The sequence below is a fragment of the Fistularia commersonii genome, chromosome 33, assembly GCF_037954325.1.
Source record: "Fistularia commersonii isolate RoL2024-O1a breed Wild chromosome 33, RoL_Fcom_v1.0, whole genome shotgun sequence".
Classification (NCBI taxonomy): domain Eukaryota; kingdom Metazoa; phylum Chordata; class Actinopteri; order Syngnathiformes; family Fistulariidae; genus Fistularia; species Fistularia commersonii.
Window position 1 is genome coordinate 1,637,724 of NC_141316.1, and position 18,093 is coordinate 1,655,816.

An 18,093-nucleotide genomic window follows, 5' to 3' on the forward strand; every position below is an offset into this window, starting at 1 on the left:
GACTTCCTTCCTCTCCCTTCTGGATTTCATTTGTGATCAAACCAACGCCATTCTTCACATCTTAATTTCAAATATGGCTTTTCCTATACAAGCAGGGGCCTTACTGAGTGTCCTGTTTGCTAATTTGCTGGATCATTAACAGAGAGTGATGATCTGGGCTGTTACTCCCAACCAGTCAGCCTCTTCCCCTCGACCAGTTTCCCCCCCCCCCCCCCCCCGTACTGCTGTCACTGTGGAAGTTGGCGAAAGGTGCCGTTTATCTGCTTCCTTTGGGTGCGTAAGGTTGGCCACCTCCTGCAGACCACAGTCAGAGAGCCATGGTGGGGAGGGCTGGGTAAATGCTCAAGGGACCTGGCAGAGCTGGATCCTGTTGGTAGTGGATCAAAGCCCTGCTGACCCGACAGCCAAGTCCGTTAAACTGACAGAAACAGGCAGACCCACCTAACCAGCTGTCCCTGGTGGAGAGCCATGGACTGAGGGGAGGACGGAGGGAGGATGGGGTGGGGTTAAGATGAAAGGAAGAAACAATGTGCAATGGGGAAAAAAGGAAAGTGAGAGGTATTATAAAGAAAATGAGTGATGAAAGGTAGGGAGGCAGCCTGAAAGGCAGAAAGAGAATGAACTAAAGCGTTAACAGGAAGATAAAGTAAGAAACAAGCGGTGTGACAAGAAAAAGGTGTGACCGGAGATCGAGGAGTAATTGGACAAAAGAAGACAGTAGGTAGAAGGAGCAATGTTGAAATTGGATAGGAAATAAGAAGAAACCAGCAAAGGTGCGTATGCAGGAAACAGTGTAAATGGAACGTAACGAGTTGAAAACATGAAAACACAAGAGGGGAAATGGAGTGGCAAGGAAAAGAGATGGTGTGGAAGGAGAATTAGAAATGGGGACTCGTGAGGGGATTGATGGAAGGGAGAGTCACAAAAGCAGAACAATACCAGATGAAGAAGTTGAGTTAGAGGTTAACAAAGCAGGCGAAGCTAAATAAGTCATGGTCGCGTAAGCAGGAGGCCTGAAAACAAGTTTGTGAGTAAAGGACTGTATATCTTTCAAAAGTTAGAAATAGTTTGAGAACTTCCTTACTGTCCCATATATTCATCATCTATAACTTCTTGTTTTGAAAATGTAGCTTCATTCTAAATGGAATTCTAATATGTTCTGTCTCCTTTTTTTGTTTTAGGGTTTTATAGTCTTGTCCATCAAATGGATAATGCAATCAATAATATGAAGAAATCCATATTGCAAATACATATGGATTCCACCCTCTGATGTCCTTCAATAACCTTATTTTCTCTCTTCTATCTGTGCAGCAATCATTGAATAAACATACAGTACATATATCTCTGTTGATGTGTATGCCAATTAAGAGCTTTTTTTTTTCCTAGGCTGCTGTTCACAGAGTCCTGGGTGAGTATGTGCATGTGCACATGCATATACCAGAGGGAAGGTTAGAAAATTTAATTGGATCCTATTACTTCGTCCACAAGTCTTGTCAAGGCTCTTTCGATGATTTCATACTACTCGATAAGGATGCCAAATATGGATTTTTGTCATGCATTGATAAGTTACATAGCAAGGAGTTCATAAATGAACAAACATTAGTTCACAAAAGGGTTGTAAAGACAATTTTTTCGGAGCGAACCAAGGACGAGTCTAAATATTAACAGCAAATTGTAGTAGCGATCGTATGCCCATTTCTTACGATTCCACAGTGATTTCATAGATAATTATTGTGAACGTTCCCTAATAGCTCTGCATTACATAGTGATGCCAAAGGAGGCAGTGTCAATGTTAATCAGTAAGGATAATTTTTGTGGATGGCCCACTGATCCTGGCATCAGACAATTTCATAGTCCCACTTAAGCATAATATTTGATGTATTTAGCTCAAACCTTGACAAGCACCGCATATACACACTGTAACTAATAGCTCCAGTGTGTAACGATTACGTGCTGAATTGCCACCAACTATTGCGTATTTCACTTGATTCAAAACCTAATTGAGTTAATCATAATAAAATATATAGGTCATCCCAAAAAGTACTGTATCCCTTTTGATTGAAAGGGGATAAAACATGAATATGTATGATGTTGTGTTGGAACAAGCGTGTGGGGTTTTCAGTAAAATGTCTTCCCTCTGTTTTCACTCCACATGGAGCTCAGCTGACAGTTTCAGCAGCCAGATGTCATGGACTGGACCTTATACTTGTTACTAATGCCCAGTTAACTCCAATCAGGGCAAAAAACAACTTTTGTTCTGGTAACAGTATTTACCCTTAGAAATGTTTTTTTGTGATGGGTCAAACGAGGTGATCCATAGAAAAGGTCAAAGCCTTTGCTTGTCTCTGAGTGTCGATGGCACCATTTAGCTAAACTGCTATTGTTCTGTGTCACTGATCTGTTCTTGATGTTGGATGACCATCACTTGATTCCACCTGTCTCACAGTACTCATTTCTGCAAAAGTTACCATAGAAGCGCTTTGCCTAAAGATCATATTGAACACTCATTAGGCTGGGGTGGAGGGAAACATTCAGTATGCACAAACTGTAAAACAGTTTTGTCAACTTGAACAGTGAATTGTGCACATCACTATGTAACTGTATTCATTCAATTAATTAATTAATTCATTAAATGTTATTTTAAGGGGCATTTTGACCGCAGCAAAGTGAGGAATTGTCACCTTGGATAAACACTGGAATTACATGTTAACATAGGGCTATAACCTGAGACAATACAAAGACATTTTAACAGTATTGATAAAACACTTCTTTACTGCAACACAAAGAATTCTCTTTACAAGGTTGAGGATGTTGATTCAGACATGGTGTGTAAACTTCACTGTAGTTAGCTAAGATGCTGTCCTAGACATATTTGTCTCTAGATGACTGGCTGGTAATAGGAATCCATAGCAGCTCATCCATGGGCTTTTATTGGCCTTTATGATTTTCATCAGCAGTTATTAGTAACAGTGCTGACCAATCCAATGCTCAGCTTGATGAGCTGTTAAGTCTTTATGATTTTTTCTTTTTTTTGGATTGCTTGATAAGAAGCACGGGAAGTTTTTGTTTCCACTCAGCGTGTTTCCAAAGCACTCAAAACAATTTAGGTGCCCAAATTATCCAGGGGTGAAGCATATTGTCAGACTAAAAGAGGGTCAGCTCTTCAAACAGCTTCAAAGGAGAGTAGCAAAGAGGCCAGGGGTTATTTTTTTAATTAAAGATAAATGGTATGGATCAAGCTTTGCACATTCATTATTGGCTCGATGAGTAGCAATGGTATAGGTAATTATATCAAAATATATACTGTATATAAGCAGTCACTGACTCAGTAACAGTTTGAAAATCCGATAGGTAATACAATATGTTGTTTGGATAAGTATTTGATAGTGAATGAGGACAGGAAGCACTTTTTGGATCAATGTTTGTCTCTACATGTCTCTCAAAACAGCAAAAAAGTATGGCGTGGCCCTTTTCTTCCCCTTTCTACAACAGTTATTATGGGAACTGTATTGTAATCCCTTAGTGCTACTCACTAGAGGTCGAGTCTCTTTACCAAATACAGCTTGCACTTTACACACTTTGACAAATCTACATGGTGAAAACGTATATATGTATGCATTTTGCCGTACATACCACTGTACTTATTTGAGGGTCTCTGTTTTCTTTCCCTAAGGCTTTTACACACCCCATACACAGACGCTGATCTTTATCCCATGGGAATGAACAGAAGTGATAGGAAGTGAGCTGCTGCTTACAGAGAAATTGGCTCTAAGTAAATGGGGGAAAGGAGGCAATAAATGTGTCGTGGCTTGAAGTGGACAGGGTGACTCTCTCACAGTGACAGTTCGTTACGTGTGTTTGAGTGTGTGCAGAGGAGTGAGAAAAGTGTGAAGGACCACAGAATGGCAGGCCTCCAAACACCTCCATATGCCCAAATCCAAATTTCCAGTTTTCCTTCCCCTCCTCTCCTCTCCCCCTCCTTTCTTGCCATCAGCATCAGGTGAGCCAAGTGGGTGAGCAGTAATCTTTCTCACTGTGTCTCACACACATGCTTACACATGGTGCATGAACGCACACAAACACATAGAATCCATGGGGTGCTGACTGGCATGCAGGCCTAGCAAACACACACCTGCCAAAGAACCGAGCAAGAATCAAGCCAGCCGAGGCCACAAAGTGCGTGTGTGCATGCGCGCTCGTGTGCGTGTGTGCGTGTTTGTGTGTGCATGTGTGTGTGTGTGTGTCGCAGTGTGTTTATGAGTGTGCCAAAATACTAAGAGTGATGGAATGTTAGATAGACCAGTCTGCATCCAGCCAGGAAAAAACTTGCCAAACCTAAATTATGGCAGAGAGACTGAACTGGTGCATTGAGACAAAGTGTATTCTGGCCAAAATACATTTGAGAAACCCTGAGGGAGAGTCTTACCTACCTACCCCCCATATTTAGATCTCATCATTCACTGGTCTACACCGCAATCACACTGACTATTATGGGTTTTATTGTAATTACATGTGCCCACTGACTCTTGATATCCTATCACTCACACAGAACCTGCATGTCTTGCCAAAATTAATCCTGTGCTTCTGCCCAGTTTGAAGAGGATCACTTGAACTGTGATTGTTCAATTTTAACTCACAAAACCATCTATTTATGTACCCTTTATGTATTGAGTCAGAAGGGAAACATAGTTCCTCAAAGTAAAGGGGCTGGCCTAATCGTCATGCTGTATCAGCATGATATCAGGTCAGTCAGTGATATTTTGTGGTTATGAAGACCCCCATGATGAAAAACACAAATGGACTTTGATTTGAATTGATTTATTGGATTTGCCTTGACACTTGGTGCTCTATGATGAGTGTCTGGTGGTGGCTGGACCAGGACTTAAGGGGCATGGCCAAGCCCAGTCAAAGAGAAAAACATGCCCACCCCTTCCCCATGGGCCCACCATCCATAGGAGGGACCAGGAGGTCAGTTACACTCTGAGCAGGATGATTGCCAAAGGTGGGGACCTCAGCTGTCCAATCCCTGGCTACAGAAGCTGGCTCTAGGGACTTTATATGTGACCTCTCTGAAGGGTAAGGAGATTGATCTAGATATAGTCAGAGTCTCCTCCCCGCACAGCTTGAGCTCCTAGAGTCCATTTGGATTGAGTACCCCAGTGAGAGGCACTCAAACAGGTGTGGGCATACTTACTGGCTCGGTACCTTTATATTGGAATTCAGCTGGGCAGATGAATGGGCAGCCTCCTTCTGCTTTTGGGTTAGAGGATGGTTTCTAACAATTTATTTGTGCCTACACACAAAGGTGTACAAAATGCATAACGTTTCTCTGTTTCTGATCTGAAAAGTAACTCATATTACCCAATCCTTCTGGAGTGATTGAAGGGTGTGCTAGCGAGCACTCCTTCTGGAGACTGCCACGCTCTGTTGGGGGACTTCAATCTGGGCAGCCACAGTGGGACCCAGAAGATTGGGAGGAACGCCTTTCCTGCTGTAAATCCGAACAGTGTTTTGCTACTGGACTTCTGCCCTTGTCAAGGACTGTCCAAAAAATACATGTTCAAGTATGAAGGATGTACATACGTGCAGTTGTCATGGGACACCTGTAGCTACATTCGGCATTGTGGATGTTTCATCAGATTTGTGGCTGCATGTCTTGGAAACTCAGGTGAGAGGAGGGGGAGCGCTATCAGCTGATCACCACCTGGTGGTGGGGTAGCTTTGATGGTGGAGGTGAATGAGGGTTAGTCCTGGCAGGTCCAAACATACTGTGAGGGTCTATTGGGAACATCTAGAAATTAGAGAGTCTCTTGTCAGAAAGAGCTTTATTTCCCTCCTCTGGCAGCACTTTCTCTACATCCGAGTGAAGGCAGGGGACATCGAATCCGTGTGGCTTGAGGCGACAGGCTTGAACTTCGGCCGCAAGGGGGTTGGTGCTAGTCATGGCGATAACCCCTGTACCCTTAGTTAGACACCAGTAAGGAGGGATACCATCAAGCTGAAGAAGCTGTCTCATTTGGCCTTATGGCCTTACAGGGCTCCAGAGGGAACCGACAGGTGCTGGCAGGTGGAATGGGTGTTCAGTGGTTGCTAAGTCAAAAACTCAGGTGCAGGAGGAATTCAGTGTGGCCAACTTCTGGACAGCTTTGAGGACATTTTGGTCTACCTTACGGCAACTCAAGAAGGGTAAGCAACACTCTGTTAACACTTTGTATAGTAGGGATGGCTTGCTACTGACTTTTACTGGAGATTTTGTGGACTGTTAGAAAGAATACTTCAAAGACCACCACTGTCCAACTAACATGATTTCCCATGAGAAAGCGGTCTGGGGACTCGACTGTGTGCTCTCCTATCTCTGGGAAATTGCTGAGAAATTTAAAAACTCCACAGTTGCAGAGCAACAAGGATGAATGGGATCTGCCCTGAGCTCCTCAAGACTCTGGATGTTGGATGTTCTGTGGGTTGTCCTAGGTGACATGCCTCTGCAACATTCCATGGATATAAGGGACAGTGCCTCTGGGCTGGCAGACAGGCGTGGTGGTTCCTTTCTTTAAAAAGATTGTGAAAGGAAGTTGTCTCCCTGGTAAGGTCTATTTGGGGTCCTACAAAGGAGGGTCTGAAGGATATGTAGTCCTCAGCAGTGAGCCGGACTTGTTTCCAGTGATGGTTGGGCTCAACCAAGGCTGTCCTTTGTCACAGATTCTGTTCATGAATTTGGGATAATGATTCTGTTACAAATAGAATCCCTGGACAAGGACAGAGCATTAACGGGACCTGGTTTTGTAGCCTCTGGATTTGGTCTCCTTAGTTGACAATGTGGTTCACATTGTATATAAAGTATATAAAGGTATATAAAGTATTCCTTTTTTTAGTTGTAGGTGTGTTTATTGTATTGCGAGCCAATTTTGATTGACTGTACTCTATGTGTCTTTACAGAAACCAAGCCAGGAAGTGGTCTGTGTAAACCAGGAACCATTGCTCTGTTTGGTAACGTGGTGTACAGTGGGCTGCTCAACGAGCACTTCTGGCATTTCGGGGTTCCCCTCGTCACCAGACTGGTGAGTGCCTCTTTTTCTCCTCCCCTCCCCCCCTTTTTTAGCTCTTTGTCTTTTTTTCCCCTTTTTTTGTCATTTTCATGATTTGATTGCCCTTCAGATTATGGATTCAAGACTATGACAGAAATCTCTTGAGATTTTTCATTGTTGATAATGCTTGCTGCTTGCTAATGGTCTGACACTGCATACTGGCGGACTGACTTAGACTTTATGGGCACATAATGTTATTTTTAGTTTGGAATTTAGCCTCAAAATGATTTTAAGTCACGTGATAAATGTTAAGGTTCTGTCAATGAGATATCAGGTACTTTTGGATTGATAAGTCACATAAATTGTTTTTAGTGACTATTTGGCTTGAAAAAATCAGGAGATTGTGACCCGATATATTTCACTATCTTTCACAGTGAAAACACAAAGCACCACCAAGATCAACAACACAATTATCTAAGCTGAATATATGATGTCCAACTTCAACACACTAAACTGCTTGAGGCACTGACATGTCCATCTGCTATGCTGTTGGATGTTGCCTCTACCATTAAGAGCATCGCATGATGCTCCGGTGATAAAAATGTAATATTCTCTGGATGAATACATATTTTCAAAACTTCAAATCAAAAATCCTAGTTATAGACACATCTTCATTTGTATTACTGCTGCTGGATCACCTGGCAGGAGTCATATATCTGAAATCTGTTTTTGTCATAAGGGTAATTTTTCTTTCTGCAGATGAGGGCAGATGATAAAGGCTGGATGTCTTTTTTTTTGTTGTTTGCTCTTAAATAATGAATTAGATTTTATCATTAACACAAACTAATGCGGTATTAGTGGTATTTCAATTAACTTTGAATTAGCCTTTAATCTCTTCCATGTCACTTGCTGGTTGCATGGCTCCGTTTTATTGAACTGCTGATAAATGTTATATTTGATTGATATCGATGTTGTCTCCCCTGTCAGGATACAGCAGAGGATATTTGCTGGCTCAGTTTGATCACTCGCCTGTGTGACACACACATGAACACATTTGTCTGCTTATTGCCTTCGATGACAGACAGCTGATTTCGGTTCATGGGAAAACTGTGTTTTATTTTTTTTTATAATTTTGCTGGCAATTGGAAATTAGTATTGTCGAATCCTGCGGATTGTGGCTTTCTTCACAACTTCCACTTCAACAAATGCATTCGTAATATCGCCTATGCTTAAAATTGGTATAATGCTATAACAGTTTATTGGTTCAACATGATAAATAGCTGTATTAGATATATTTTATCTACAGTGATTTTCTACATGTTTGTTTGAGTGATTCAGAACAATAGATCATTTCAGGTGTTGATTGATTGATGTGTTGCTGGTCCATATGATAAAGAGAGTTCCTCATTCACTTATAAGTTTTTATTCATTTAGAACAAAAATAATAGGTTGTATTCTGTCAGCATTCGTGATTTTTTGTCATAAGTTTGTTTGTTTGTTTGTTTGTTTGTTTGTTTGTTTGTGTTTAGTTTTAATAGTGGTAATGATTACTTAGTCTGCACAGTTGCTGATTCCCATCCATGGAAAAATTACATCATTAAGGATTTTTATCCTGTTTTTATGATGCTTTAAAAAACAGACAATATCATGCACCAGCTTCTACATTTGGAAAAGCAAAAGACACACATGATTTTTTTTTTTAAAGTAAAGAATCACTGCTCTGCTTTTTAATGTGAAAGAATACAAGCCACCACAAATTTTATAAGCTACTATATTAGCCACCTCTTTTCTCTTACTCTTTTTTGATGTGTAGATCCTCGTTGTGTATTTGTGGGATATTTCGTCACCTGAAAGTATGGGGCTGCAGCTCTCAAGATTCTCATTATGACAAATTAGTGACATCTTAGCATCTATTTAAACTAGGTATGCTTAGTTATGCAGGAGCTGTTTGTAAAACATACAAAATTTCTGAGATATTAAAGCAGCGTGGAGGCAGGAGAATGAATCTCATGGAGGTTCTTCCCAAGTGAGGAGACATTAGATGGAAATCAATACCCAAATCCGTTTCTAAAGGATGGCCTGCAGCATTTTTTTCATCAACACTGTGATCTCTCAGTGTGGTAGTATTGTAAGTTATATATCAGGGATGTACCCTGTACGTGTTGTGAACCTTTAGGCAGAGACCATATCAGCCCAGTCAGGCATTATCTGACCTGCTGCTTCATGTTTACATGAAACTGGAACATTCTTTGTGTCTTTACTTGCAGCTCATTTTTTTTAATATCCATATTAACTATTGTATACATTTGCATCTTTTGGATGACATTTCACAAGAACACCAACGAAATAGGCAACGTACAGCAGAGTGCAATACCATGCATATAACATTCTTGACATTGTGATACCCAATAACATTCAGCGGTTAGAAGTTAAGATTATGAAATTAATCAAAGACCCCATTATTCACATGAGGACATTATATTTGACTTTTCTACACCCTATACATTAATATACCCACATTTGACCCACCGTCCTTGGTAATTGTGGCATTGTAGCACTTGCCACTAGTAACAAAAAGATGACACAAATTGATGTAAATTAATACAAAATAACTGTGATGAGATTGTCAAAACAAATTTATTATGAAATAAGTATATATATATATATATATATATATATATATATATGTGTGTGTGTGTGTGTGTGTGTGTGTGTGTGTGTGTGTGTGTGTGTGTGTGTGTGTGTGTGTGTGTGTGTGTGTGTATATATATACTGCTCAAAAAAATAAAGGGAACACTTGAACAACACAATGTAACTCCAAGTCAATCACACTTCTGTGAAATCATAGTGTCCACTCAGGAAGCAACACAGATTCATTTTGACTTGTTTTAAGGACATTACACACAAGTTGGATCAGCCTGGAGTTTGTTTTTACACTTTAATTTTGAGTGTGATTCCTAATCCAGACCTCCATGGGTTGATACAATTGATTTCCATTGATCATTTTTGTGTGATTTTGTTGTCAGCACATTCAACTGTGTAAAGAGCAAAGTATTTCATAAGAATATTTCATTCATTTAGATCTAGGATGTGTTTTTTAAGTGTTCCCCTTTATTTTTTTGAGCAGTGTATATATATATATATATATATACAGTGAAATTATGCCCTGCAGAAGGATAAAAACAGTGCATTGCTGCTGGTTTCATTAAAGACACTGACTCGTCTCTTTATCTGACACATAAGTAATCTGTTAATTGAGCAAATAGAAAATGAATTGAGACAGACCTGAGGGGAGGGGGGGGCGTCATCCACAGCACCCGCTCCACTGCATTTATTATGTGCTCAGAACTGATGACAAAAGCAACTGCCCTAAAAGCTAACGAGCTGTGTGGAAATATCTGTGTCTGCAGCACATACTTTGCCTATGTAGTGAGCGTACACCCTGCATGTCATTGTGTGTATCCCGCACTTCAGGGATCGACCGATGTCACTGTTTCAGGGCTGATACCAGTACAGAACCAGGAGAGTCATTTGCAATCAATATTAAATATTTGTGCCAGATATTACAAGAATGAGAACATGTAAAACAGCCTTATTTAAAAAAAAACAATACCTGAAAGTTTTACTTTTTTGCTGGTTTTGTGCTTATGTTGTGCTTTTGTTAGTTCATTGTCATCGTTTTTTTTGCTTTTTTTTACTTTTTATCACAGTTTGGGGTCATCTTTTGTGGATGTACCTTCTTGTTTGTTTTTCCAACTTTATTTAATTTCTTGAATATATTCAGCTTTTTTCTTCAGGTAATTTCTTTCTGATTTGTATTTGTGTTTGCGCCCAGAGGCATCATGCATTTTTAATGGGTGTCAGACATTAATTAAGCAACTGTTTGCATCAAATTTTCTCGTCTTTGTCTTAATCACTCTGAGCCCCCCCCAGTGACTGCTTCCCCATGACACTCACCTGAAGTAATTAATCAATGATCCATTCCAGTATCGAGTCAGTCATCTTGTCTTAAGTTAGAGAAGCAGTTATGTTTTGGGGATGGTCATTATTTAATTTCACCATACAATTTTGGTGAGGTTCAGGGACTCTGCTATTTTTCAAGGCAAAATTGTGAAGCCGTGACTTTCACATGCTTGCAGATAATTTCCTTAGACTTGGATTAACACCCTATCCAGTTGTCTTTCCTGGGAGGAGCAAGAACAGTTTCACCCCTGAAAGTCATGTTGCACACAGCCAATAATCTCATCATGTTTCCCTTTCATTTCCTTGCCACCAGCTGAATAATCAAACCTTGCATATAGAGCTTGCTCTTATCTTCTCTTAACTATTAGCTTAATCTTTCCATAAGAATCATGGCGACATTTCTTCACTTTTCCTGCCTTCCATCATCAGGAGGAAAGTACGTGTGAGGTTTACAGAGTGACTGCACACAACATTAGAGCAGCATCGAGAGCATTAGAGCTGACTCCACTGCTGGAGCCGCTGGTCAGCTTGTCAACCACTAACACACACACACACACACACACACAAACACACACACACAAAGCCTCCAGCAGTGTTGGCCAGATTCAGCATTGAGAGGAATCCCCGCCATCCTTCAGCACCCCCTGGGCTTGCAGACGAACAAGAATCATAAAGAAGGCCTCAAAAGTGAAATGGATACTGAAAGTGTATGTGTGTGTTTTGGTTAATGTGTCACAGAGAGAAGGAGAGAGGGAAAATTCTATTTGGTGAAGGGAAGTGTAGAATCCCATATAGTAGCATCATTTCCAGCAAGTTTGCCTGGGTTCAGAGGGCTCACTGAACCTCCTAGTGGACATGAAAAGGAATGAATGCAATATTTTTAATAGAAAATATATTCATTTTATGTAATTATTTTTAAGAAAATACCTTGGAAAGTGAAAGTAAAAAGACACTCATTATTTTAATAGAGATTTTTAGATTTTCTTTTATTAACAGAATAAAAAGGAAAAAAAATAACATAATAAATGATGAGAAAATTAGAAATGGATGTGTTCAGGCTGAAAGCAAATGAACGATCATCTGAAAATAAGCATGGCCTTTTTTAGGGCCAGTATCAGACTATTCAATTCCCAAATATTAGTTTTTGCCTTTAACCTAATCACACTCTAAACACGGTGTAGTCAGTTTTTCCTTTTTTTTGGTAAAAACAGAGGATGTACACACACTTCTCACCAGTGTTTTCCCTTAATCAGTTCTAATCTACCTGGTTATTTTGTTGTATTTGATACATTAGTATCATTTTGGAGTTAAAAAATGACTATTGATACTGTAAAAATGATAATACAATATTTATAGTCCATTGATTTTGACTTCCATTCTAAAGGTATTATCCAACACTAGAGTTGCTCGGGAAATGAGCAAGAGCACATAAGGTTATGTGTTCCCGCCCAGCACCCAAACTTGTTGTTGTGACATCATAGAAGCACAAATTTCTCCCATGAGCAGTGGACTGGAAGCAGGCAATATGCTACGTATTTTTGCCAAATTATGCCCACAAACACAAAAGGACACCTGTTATCAAGATGCAGTATATAAGAAGCATATAATGAAGAGAGTAAAGACTGATGGTGTGTGTGTGTGTGTGTGTGTGTGTGTGTGTGTGAGTGTGTGTGTGTGTGTGAGTGTGTGTGTGTGTGTGTGTGTGTGTGTGTGCATCACCCCACTCTAAAAGGCACAAGTGTGAAATTCCCAGCCTGCAGGATCTAATTATATTTTCTGTGTGTTCAACCTGTAAGTTAATTTAGGCTGGAACAATCAGTATAGATTTATTTACAATTTCAATGATCAACTCTGTATTGGAACTTACACATTTGTGTGTGTGTGTGTATGTGTGTGTGTGTGTGTGTGTGTGTGTGTGTGTGTGTGTGTGTGTGTGTGCAGTCTGTACGTGTGGGCATGTCTATGCATGCACGCACCTGCCTTTGTGAGTGTGTATTATAATTGGACAGCATTTTTGCTCACTACTAAAGCACTTCAAAACGTCAAGGCAATAAAAGAAGTTGTTACACTTGTGGATTTTGAGTATGATTAATTGCAAATATTTTTTTTTGGTGAAATGAAACTCAAAAGATTATTCATTTGGTGTCAAGTACTCTCAGGAATATGAAATACAATAATAAAAAAGAAACGGAAAATTCAAGAGCAACAGTCTTTTACAGGAAGATGTAAAGGACAAATTGTGTCCATTATAAGGATTATAAGAGGAATAAATGATGCTGCAACTAGAAGAAAAAAAGTTAGTCGTACATTAGTGACGAGTGGCAGCGTCCACAGTTTTGAGCAGTCTGTTCAAAGTAAAATTCTACAGCTGCTTCCTTTGTGTGTTTTACAATATTCCATCGGCTTTGTGTGTTGCTCCATGGGGAAAGTATAGCATTTTGTACATAGACAGTTTGAAATAAGACAGCGGAACAAAAGAGAACAAGAGTAGAACAAAAAAAACTAAATAATAATAAGAGAAGTGGAAATGTGATATTCTCTGTTTTAGTTGTATTACTACTGTAAATGAAAAGGACAAGGGCTGGTATTTTGCCACCATAGTTACAAGAAAATGGATTGTGTGTAAACACTTATTATGGTAGTAAAAATAGCCATATTTAGAGAGACATTTCCATATTCACTGGCTGTCAAGCCTTCAGCTGGATTAGTGTCTTGTTAAAATCCACTTTAACACAGCTCTGTAGATCATAATGACATCCAGGGACCTAAAGTATAACCATTCAATTGTCAGATAACCTGCTGTACCGCCACAGCCTCCTGTTTGTGTTGTTTGGCCTTCATCAGCATTCGTTCCTCCTGGGCTCCATTCAATAACTGAAACCATGAGAAAACAAATGACAGTGAAATTACACAATCATTTCAGTTTTTCATTTTGACAGTGATAATGTGAATGATCGTACAACTTCGGATATCAGTTTAATTTGGGATCACAGTGGATGGTCAGTGTTCAATGCTTTATCACAACCTATTGAGACGCATCCTAAAAAGACTACCATACGCAGTCACAATATATGTATAGTGCAAAGCACACACACACACACACACACACACACACACACACACACACACACACACACGCACACACACACGTGTGTGTATGCAATCCAGTTCAGTTTGCTAGATCTTGGAAAAAAAAAAACACCAGGTTATTTGAGTGTCTCAAGATAAAATTGATCAAAACCAGATATTCAGGGTATATGGAATATCCCAACATAATTGACTTAACTTTACACAATCAAGTCTCATTGTTTGAAAAAAAGGGGAAGCAGTTGGCGAGTATGTTCAACATCGTATTGGTTGTTTTAACAACAATACGTTTGCTTCAATTAATGTTTGCTAAGTACTAACATGAGTCTTCTGAGCAGAACTATATGTAAGCTGCAAGAAGAATAATTGTCCCTTAGAACTCTGGAATTTCTAACAGTTTGTTCTCAACACATCTGGGCAGACCTTTTTCTTATGTGGTCTCCAAGAACTATATTAGAACTATATTGTTTGATTGGTCTGAAATTTGAAGTGAAAGGGTTAATATGGAAAACGCAGTTGTTCATTACAGCTTTTCTATTGGCATGGATGGACAGTTTTACAGGGATGGATGGTTCTGAGGATGAAAGTAAGAGAAAATTGACGTATGAAAATCAATGTAACACATCTAAAAAGGCATATAAAGACACACAAATGGCCAGCGCTTCTTGGAAGGAGGAAGCCTGAACGCTGTGCACAGAGTCTCTCGCAAAAGATTATGATACCTCTGCGACAAATTCACAAAACCAAACGACAAGTGCAGATAAAGAGGAGTGGTGGGAAAAAATCAATCTCAGCACCGTAAACCTCATTGACCTAATCCTCACATTAAACACCATAAAACGACCACCGACAAGACTGTTTCACTCTCTGTAGCTGTGAAGAGGCTGCAATGTTGTTGCTTGTATCAAATTTCCTCTTAACATGAATGACATGTGGCCGGGCCTGAGTTTCTTGGAAAGTATAAAAATATGATGGCAGGAAAAACATTGTTCTTTCTTTCTCAAAAATATAAGCAAATATCTAGCTTCTTGCAGAGAATGTAAATGCACTTAGTTACAAAATACTTTTTGCACACAGACATGCAGACCTGTTTTACTGTCAGAAGATGCTGTTATTGTCAAAAATTTCACAGCTTTTGCAATTGGCAGTTCCAAATACACCACTGTCTTATGACTTTTTAGTTTTCTTCGTTTTTTTCTGTTTTTCTTTTTTAATGTCTATGTATGTAACATATTACCCTATGTCTTGTATGTCTAACAATGAATGCTGCAGGACCATTTCCCCTTTGTATTCAAATTCAATGAATTGTGGTAAATGTTTGCTGCACCCATGCCTGGATGGACATGGCTTTTACATGCCTCGTCTCTTCAGACGTACATAGTATCAGATACGATAAAGTTTCAGTGTCCTGTTCTATGTGTTAAATACTATGTCAACTGTTGATTCAAGCATATTTTATATATCTGTAGTGAAAGGGCTCGTCATCATCAACAGCAAAGAGTCTTAGCCTTATAACATTTATAAAAGGTTCATACGCTGTAAAGAACAGATTACTTCATGATTTATTAATCATTTACTATAACTAAATAATTTAACTTATTTTATAAATCAGTTATAAGCCATTACATTGAAAACTCAGCTGTGTAAATATTCCCCTTGAAGTTTGTGTCAGCCTCAAGCATGCTCAGTATTATGGGATGCACACATCATGAGGCTACTCCTACTAAAAGGTCAAGTCAACATTTCCTGGGTGTGACGCTTACTTTTCCTCTCCCTGCTTCTCTGACCTGATGTCGTTCGCCTCCTCCAAGACCCTGACAACAGCCCGCCTGTCGTCTTTTTTGCATTAGCTCACTCACATGCCGTCTGGACTTACTTATTTATGACCTGGACCTGAAATAGCTTGACATTCGGATCTGATAGGGAAACGTTTGAATGGTAGTTGCTATGGGTGGGGGTAGAAGGAAGTAAGAAGTCTCTAAGCTCTTGGTCTTTGCTTAGGGAGGTGTGGGGGCTGAGGGGCGGAGACTGCACCAGGCATGCATACATGTATGTAAATGGCCTCATTTCGTCAAAAGTCTTAAAAACCAATTTCAGCACAAATGACGGCAGATTAAATGGTATTCAAAATGTGTTTTAACTATGAATTAGCTCATTATTTTCTTCCTTTGCTAAATGTACGTATCGGAAATGGTACTTCTTGTAACAAAAGGAATTTCTAGACAAGGTTTGTGTTCCAAACCAACACTATAAATCAATAATTTATATTCCGCTGTCAGATCCAGCCCATATAGCTCGGGATGTAAAATGTATGCAGCATGGAGGCAATGGTGTGGTTTGTTTACAATAATTATTCCGATGTTTTAAAATTAATGTGGCAATGTGTATTGACGATAAAGTGTTCAATATAACCTTCTAGAATCCAGAGTGGAGTCAAGAAATGAATTAGTATGCTTCACAAGCCAGATGGTTTTTGATCTAACTAATTCAGAATTAAAAAAATAGTTGTTCTGCATGTACACGTGAACAGTTAGCATTTGAAGATCTTCTTTATGAATCATCATGGTACATGTATGAGGGAAACGTTAAAAATGTTGTGTAATTTGCTCAACGGCGGTTCTGACTACTGGTGTCTTCTTTCAAAGTTTTAGTTTAGAATATTATCACTGCTTACAAGATATATATGAGGCCGGTGAGTTTACTCCAAGATTAATATGTTGTTCCGATCAAGGTTTTTGAGTCTACGGTGTTGCCCCCGGATATGATCTGGTGTTTACTATCACAAAATTCTCTCATTCAACCTTGACTTAATACATAATGTCATAATACCGAAGAAAGTTAAAGACTCTGAATTCAGTTTTGATATTTTGGGATTAATTTTGGATTTCCGCAGCCCTTATAGTTTTTCAGCTTTTAAAAGTGTCTGGTCCAAACTTCCATCAATCCTTACTTCTTTCATTCTTTTGTTTACTGCTTGCCGTCAGTTCAGGCACCTGGCACTTTTTCACTCTATAAGAGGTGGAGTTCAAAACAAAGTCTCCGCACAGCAACAGTTCATCTTTTTAATCAAACTCCAACACACATTAATGTCAGGATGAAGAACAGATGCATTAAGGGTCAAATAGTTGAGATGATACAATATTTGTTTTGATCGATTCAAAAGGGGTTCTGAGCTCATGTGAAAGCGTTTTCACATCTGAATGAGAGTAAATAAAGTATTTTCATACTGTTTTACATTTCATACTTTCCTTAATTTGAGTATGTAGCTACATGCACGGAAGTCTGTCGGTGATTTGCATCTTTTTTTTTTTTTTTCCTGGACAACTCACATTACAAATTGCAGGCTCTGGAGCGATGAAAAAAAAGCGGGCATTAACCTTAGGCTGGTGCTGTTATATGACTGTAGCGAAAGTCGACATTAAAAATTACCGTTTACAGGAAATAACAACAGACCATGATGATAAATGTAATTATAAAGCAGGAACAGCTTAAGCATCTGCCTTGTATTTGATCTCCACTATATTTAGTCACTAACAAGGATGTTCCACAAAAGCGTATCATCCTAGGGGCTCAGTGATCTATTTTATTTTACCATGTATCTATTTTGCATACAAAATCCTTTACTTTCTGGACTGCATTTGTTCAACAATGTGGAACAAGAACACCATCAACTCTTCAATGTTATTTTACATAGAAATTGAGATCTATGATGCTGCTTAATAATCAAAAATCGAACACAATTCTTGTTAGTAGAGCAGTTAATTGGATGTGGTTCCTCGTGTTGTTTCTTTATTCCATATCCAACACAACCATTATATCAGCCCACTGAAAAGTGGTCAGATTTATGGTTCTTTGGAAGGAGATGTATCTAAAGGCTTACTATGTTTCTGTCTTCACCGAACTGTTCAGAGCCGTGGCTTAACATAACATGTCCACTTGGCCTTCAATCTTAGAATTGCGCCTGAACGCTGCTTGATCTTTTTTTGTCAGATTTTTTTTAAATTTTTTTATTACAATA

At 39.2% G+C, this 18,093-nt stretch overlaps 1 protein-coding gene across 2 annotated transcripts in view; it reads left to right on the plus strand.

The window, feature by feature from the left end:
* rbfox3a (RNA binding fox-1 homolog 3a) overlaps positions 1–18,093 on the plus strand; it is a 622,615-nt gene that overhangs the window by 398,110 nt on the left and 206,412 nt on the right. For both annotated transcript variants that reach the window (XM_086140611.1, XM_086140610.1), the window contains exon 4: positions 6,937–7,058. In XM_086140611.1, coding sequence (XP_085996737.1) covers positions 6,937–7,058 — 122 coding nt within the window. The remainder of the gene's footprint in view (positions 1–6,936; positions 7,059–18,093) is intronic.